This window comes from Elephantulus edwardii, unplaced genomic scaffold (assembly GCF_000299155.1).
Source record: "Elephantulus edwardii isolate Elephantulus edwardi_28Jun2011 unplaced genomic scaffold, EleEdw1.0 scaffold00034, whole genome shotgun sequence".
In the NCBI taxonomy this organism is placed as follows: domain Eukaryota; kingdom Metazoa; phylum Chordata; class Mammalia; order Macroscelidea; family Macroscelididae; genus Elephantulus; species Elephantulus edwardii.
The window spans coordinates 10,132,550-10,139,624 of NW_006399784.1; the positions used below are offsets into that span (position 1 = coordinate 10,132,550).

Consider the following 7,075-nt stretch of genomic DNA (forward strand, 5'->3'; position numbering starts at 1 on the left):
GAATTTTATGAAGGAAAATGTGACAACAGCATTTGAGGAAAAAGCCTTCTCCACAACCTGCTTTATGCTGATAACATAATCTTATTTGCCAAAATTTAAAATTTAGTTTTTAAATTTTCAATAAGGATTGAAGCTTAGAATCAAGAAAACAAAGATTCTTACCATTGGGGCAATTGATAGCACTCTAATAGAGAAGAGGTTGAGATTTCAGCTTGTTTTGTTCCACCATCAACACTCTTGACACCAGCAATGAGGAAATCAAAAGACTAGCTGTTGTCGGGGACCTCTCCAGAATGCTAAAGAACAACAACGTTAGTCTAGAGACTAAGATACACCTGATCCAGGTCATGTCTTTGCCATTACTTGCTACACATCAGAGAGATGGACAATGAGTAAGGATTACAGACAAAGAATTGATGCCTTTGTTGTGGTGCTGGAGAAGAATATTGAACATTAAATAAACTGTCAGGAGAATAAACAAGTTTGTCCTGGAAAGGGTGAAGCCAAGTGGCTCAGTGAGAGCATGGATTTTGAAGCTCTATCTTTGGGCATGTGGCTAGAAGGGACCAGTCCTTGGAGAAGGACTTCATGCTTGGAAAGGTAAAGGGATAGCACAAAAGGAAGACCTTCAGGAAATGAATAGATGCACTAACTAGCATAATAAGTTAGGTGTGTCAGAGGGAGTGAGATTGACTCAGGCTAGGGGAAGGGTCAGCCCTTTTGTGCATAAAGCTGCTAGGAATTACGGGCAACTCAATGATACTTAAAAACAACAATAGAAAGAAATTAAAACAAAACACAAGGAAAAGAAGAAAAAAAGAGGATGAGGGTGAGGAGTAACAAGAACAAGAAGTAGAAGAGGAGGGCGAGGAAAAGAAACGGGAGCACCAGAAAGAGGAGATACTTTTCAAATTAGACCATTTCTCCATAATAACTACCAAGGTAATACATTTTATCTTGTATATTAACCTGGGTGAAGAAGGCAATGTTCATCTCTAATAATCTTTAACCTAATAACCTTCTATCTCATTATCCACTTCTTATCAAAAGGAGTAGAACACCTTTTATTTAATTTCCCCACATTAACTTTTTTCCTTGTAGTGAACTCACACCTAGAGCATGATGTACCTACACGAAATTAATCTGATAAAGATCTCCATGAAAGCCTATCAAAATATTAGAATTAGCTCTTTCTTCCACTGTGTTATTAGTTTAATGAAATGCTCAAAATAAATGTGACTGTACAAGTATTGGTGTTGTTGTTGATTGCTGTGGAGTCTAGAATGACTCATAACAACCCTATGAATAGAACACCTGGAGCCTTTCTGTAACCATTGTGGTTTCTTAAAGTCCATAGAGTTTCCAGAGGAAGTGGATGCCACTCCTGCTTCCAATGTAAGAGTATAGAAAATACAACAACCCACCACAACAAGATAAAGGTAAAGAATCCAATAGAAAAATGGGCACAGGATATGAACAGACACTTCACCAAAGAAGACATTCAGATGGTTAACAAGCACATGAGGAAATGTTCAAAATCCCTAGCTCTAAGAGAGATGCAAATTAAAACAACTATGAGATACCATCTCACCCCAGTCAGAATAGCAAAAGTTAACAGAATAGCAAGCAACAAATGCTGGTGAGGTTGTGGAGAAACTGAAACACTTATTCATTGTTGGTGGGAGGTGCAACCACTGAGGAAGGCAGTATGGCGCTTTCTCAAAAAGTTGCAAATAGACATACCATTTGACCCAGCAATTCCACTACTGGAAATATACCCCAAAGAGACCATAACTGACACCCAAGCAGATATATGCACACCCATGTTTATTGCAGCTTTGTTCACAATAGCAAGGAGTTGGAAACAACTTAAGTGCCCATCAACAAATAAATGGATGGAGAAGCTGTGATATATTCACACAATGGAATAATATGCTGCATTGAAAAACAGGGAACTCATGAAATATTATTCAAAATGGGTGACCCTGGAGGACATTGTGCTAAGCAGAGTATCTCAGTCACAAAAGGACAGATGCTGCATGGTGCCACTATTGTAAAACAGGACTGACATCGTGGTTGAGGAGAGACTGAGAAAGATGCCTTCAATAATGTATAATGCATTGAAACAGATAAGGTAGAAAACTGTTTGAAGGGGATATGTGATTGAGTTTTTTGTCATGACAGGAGTCAGGAACGAAGGCTGGAGTGGAGTGGAACTCAGCGGAGGGATTGTAAAACAATGAAAGAATTTTTCTTTTACTTTTTAAGAGGGTATTGTACTAGGGGGTGGGTTGGGTGAGGAGAAAAGTACAACAATGAATGAATGGAAATCCAAAGTCTCTGTAAATTTTCATTGAAATTAATAATAAATTTTTTAAAAAAGAAAATACAACAATCATGTTTAGATAAGGTGATGCCACATACTTTGTAATATAGCTACATGCTTGTATAGTGTATGTGGCACTACATCTGTCTTTGATTATAAAATACTTGTATAAAATATGTAGAAGTCCATGATTTAAAGAATGCCTTGAAATTTGCAGTGGATTCAAATGACACAACTATATTTTTAATGTGTGTTTTATATTTTTTCTTTTACTTCTGAATTCTTGTTTATAACTCAACTTGTAAAGTCTCTCTGAGACTGAAAGACAATTCAGACTCAAAGTTTAACATGCCATGAAGCAAATATTAATACTGAATATATATAAAAATATACAAAGTTTGATAAATTAGAAAGCATCTTACATTTTAATCATATATTTCTTTTCAGATATAATAGCCAATTTATCTCTCCTTAATAAGCTTTTTTTATTTTCAGTGACAAAGAATACTCAGTTTTATATGAAGGATGTAAGTGACACTTTTGAATACTCTCTCATTGCCACTGAACGAACTCATAGATGAAGAATTATTGGGGTTTTGAGACTGTAAATTGCGCAGTAGATGATTGTCCATCTTTCTTTTGCACAGCTGCTGGTGCATACAAACGTCCAGATTGGCATGGCCTTTGTGGCATACAAACTATGCACTTAAGTTGCCTTTGAATTTTAATATCATCATCTCCCTCTTGATGGTCACAATGCACAAATCTCTGTTGGCATAGGGGTTAAAATTCCAGACTGCTAATTGAAAGGTTGATGGTTTGAGAACACCAGCTGCTCTGCATCAGAGTTAAGGCTTTACAGTCATGGAAACCCTTTCAGATAGTCCTTTTCTTTCCTATAGGATCTCTAAGAGTTGAAATTAGCTCATCAGCTGTGGTTTTATGTTTAGTCACAAAGCTAGTATTTAAATCATTTTATTGGGCTCGTGCAGGGATCTTTATTTTTTATCTATCTATCTATCTATCTATCTATCTATCTATCATCTATCATCTATCTAATATAAGGGAGGGAAAGGCTAACTGAAGAGGATTAGATTAGTTTTTTCTTGAGGGATTTTAAACCAGCAAAATCTACCAAGCTGGATGTTGATTCTCAATGTGAACAAGGACATGCTAGATCTCATCAAGGAAGCAGAAAAAGCTGTCAGGATTCTCAGGGCAGCTGAAAACTCATTAAGATATCAACAATCAATTTGATTTGGTGGATAACCCACCTATCCTCTACTATTCAGGTGATTCTGATTCATAGTCATCTTACATAATGTTTCCAAGATAGTAAATATTTACGTGAAAAGAGTTCCCATCTTTTTTTAGAGAAGTGTCCTGTGGATTCAGTCTATAAACCTTTTAGTTAGACAGTGGGTATGCTATGCACCAGGGCTATATAGTGGGGAAGAAAAGGTGTTGGGGCAAGAATTATTAGCCCAGGTCAATGACTGATTGCACATTTGTGCTAGCTCTAACTGATTTACAGTCATTACCTCTGTGCAAGTTTTCAGAATAAGGCTGAAAATGTGCTCAATTCATGGTGTTGGCTATGAATGACCCTTACTGTCTTTCCTTTAGGGGCATGCAGCCTTCCTGGTGGACAGAATGAATATGTAGATACACCTGAGTCTCCACAGACATCATGTTACTACTGACGATAAAAATAATTCATCATTAAGTAGCTTGGAATTCGCCTACTTAATGATGAATTCAAATTAACTAAATGACCAGCTTTTGAAGAGGATGACAAATAAAGCTTTTTTTTACTTCTTATAATTAAAGACATATCAATATATAAATAATAATTAAAAATATGTTTTTACCATATCACAAGGAAATACTAGTTAATACAGAATACAGAATTCCTTAATATAAAATAAACCAGTGTTTTTTTTTTCAGCCATATTATTATTTTACTTTAAAAATTCAAGTATTTTTATAGCAAACTGAGAAATTTTGAGAATACGTAAGTTTTGGGGTTTTTTTCTTAATTGTGCTTCTAAAATACAGGGCAACAGACAAATGGCTAAATATGGTGCATTTACACAATGGAGTATTATGCATCACTCCAAAGCAACCAAGAATTTGTAAATACTATACGACATGGATGAGTGATATAATTATGCTTAGTCACATAAGTTAGTCATAGAGGATAATTATAGGATAAGACGAACATCATGAAAAAGCTAAGGAAAAGTTTACACACAGGAAGAATCAATCAGTCTTAGAGGATTATCAGAGATTGGAAGGGAGGAGAGGGTAGTAAAAATTAATAGATAAATTAGATGATGAAACAAAAGGCAATACATAATTAGAGATTGACCAGGCAGTATTATTAGTTACATCAATCAATTCTATTTCATGTTATAAAACAAAATACCTATGAATGCTTAAATGAAAAACCACATTATTTGTAAACTTTCACACAAATCAAAAATATTTTCAAACTATAGGGATGCATCTATGTTTATTGACATTGCTTATTCTGAATCATAACAAAGTACAAATGAATTAGAAAAGACTCATTTAATGTATTATTCCTCCACTCAGAATTCCTCTCTGTTAATAAATCACACACACACACACACACACACACACACACACACACACACACACACACTCTTTCATACAAATTCTGTAGGTTATTATAGCACTCAAACTAGTTCTCTACTTGCTACAGTGTAAGCAATCAAGTAATTCATGAAGACAACTCAAAGCTGGGTACAATTAAACTATGCACTTTTTATTAACCAAAATATTTTAATCTGGCAATTCTCTAAAATTAATCAGTGAGCTTCCTAATGAGTGACTAGCTTTTCTCCTTCTTTAGATGCTATATTCTAAAGTCATTTTATTAAAGGATTTTATTAAAGTGTCAGTGATAAGTAACTATGTTATAGCTATGTTTCTTTTATTGAGAGGAGAAATGTATGAAACCTTGATTGTTTTGCTGCCAGTTAAGATTCATGAGGAAATCAGAAACGGATGCCAAATCTTCAACCAACTCATTAAAGTTCTTACAAGCCTCTTTTAGCCCTAGGTTAATGTCTTATTCTCACTTTGTAGATTAGCTGGACAAAGGTGGAGAAAGTCTGTACATTCTTGCTGTCCAAAATAGTAACAGCATGAGTAGCTGGAATATGGTCAGTACAACTGAAGAATTAATTTTTTTTTCTTTTATCTAAATTAAATAGCTAAAAGTGTTCAATAGCCTTGCCTAAAATTATTGTATGCAAGTCCAAACATACAATCAGGAAATAGCAATGAATAATTTGTCATATAAGAAAACACTAGAGTTCTGAAACATAGTAGTTCAAGGTAGTGGAGGGGCAATCAGCTATAAATAACCACCTTGGCCTCTGAGAGCACCGATGAGTAGGGAAAATCCTAGTAAGTGGATTCTTTACCAGCAATTTCCACAGTTAAAAGATCAACATTTCAAGACACTCTCTGATTATGAATCCATCAGTCCTAAGACCCCCAGTAAACATTTCCCGGTGTAATCTTAATGACATTTTCCTTACCTGCCATTACGCCATAGGTTGATGCTTGGTTTCCATAATGACAGGACGGAACAGAGTAGTGAAGTCCTGTTGCTGTGTTTCCAAAAATTGTCACCAAGCGTATGTAGAAACATTTAAGAGTTTAGATTGAAGGAAAAAAAAATAGATTGGGATTGGTAAGAAAAATATGTGAAAATTGAAGACACATTTCTTATACATATGCACATTAATGTGACTTTTAAAGTTGTATGTTGGTAATTTTTTTTCCTCATGTAAGAGAAAATTTCTCTGATAAGGTTAAAATAAGCAATTAAGGTTTGTTTCAAATAATAAGATCATAAATCAGCATCAACTAATTAACCTTCTGTTCTGTGTACCTCATGAAACTGTCGTGCTGTGGGTTTTTTAGAATCCTTGGGGTCCAATTCAACATTGATAAGAGCATAAACTGACTAGAGGAATTATCTCTTAGCATTTTTGTATAACACAGTATTACAAAGCAGTCTTTCTCTGCAAGAATTAATACAGAAATTTTTGACTAGTTTACACTTTTTAAAAAAAGTTTTTATTGGTTTGCATACAAAATTTCTATGCATTTTATTTCACACATTTCTTCATTCACATTGTATTTTATAGTCATTCCAACACATTGTATTTAATTGCATTAATTTTATAAAATTAATCACCATTGACATATATGCCCATTATTATCCCATCTTTCCAAGTCCCCACTGGATCCTTTTTAATTCTTCACCCCCTCCCTCCACCCATCAAATTCAGCAACTCGATTTTCCTCCCTTTCCACCCTCAGTCCCTCCCTCCACAACCCTCCTTTTCATCTTTGGACTTTTATACACATCCTGCTACTTATCCTTGTATTTTTTTTTTTAATTTAGGTTGTTTATTTTTCATTTCAGTGAACATCTACAGAGGTTTTGGGATTCCATTCATTCATTGTTGCACCCTTCTCCCCGCACAAACCCCTCCCCCCCCCATTTGCTCCTCTCCTTGAAAAGCAAAAGAAAAACCCCCTCATTGGTACACAATCCCCCCCCCCCTCCCCAAACCCCCCCCCCTACCCCCAAATATAATCTACTCTGCAACCCTCATTGCATACTCCTACGATAAAAATAATGCCCTAAAATATAATACTTTTAGACTATTCTCTCCCCCATAGACTTCAATGCCGTAAACATAT

The 7,075-nt window shown here is 35.2% G+C and overlaps 1 protein-coding gene across 1 annotated transcript in view; it reads right to left on the reverse strand.

Annotated features, from left to right (window-relative positions):
- The window catches only part of POU1F1 (POU class 1 homeobox 1), a 50,123-nt gene that overhangs the window by 28,279 nt on the left and 14,769 nt on the right, over positions 1–7,075 (reverse strand). The window contains exon 2 of the mRNA XM_006884443.1: positions 5,899–5,970. Within this exon, the coding sequence (XP_006884505.1) occupies positions 5,899–5,970 (72 nt within the window). The remainder of the gene's footprint in view (positions 1–5,898; positions 5,971–7,075) is intronic.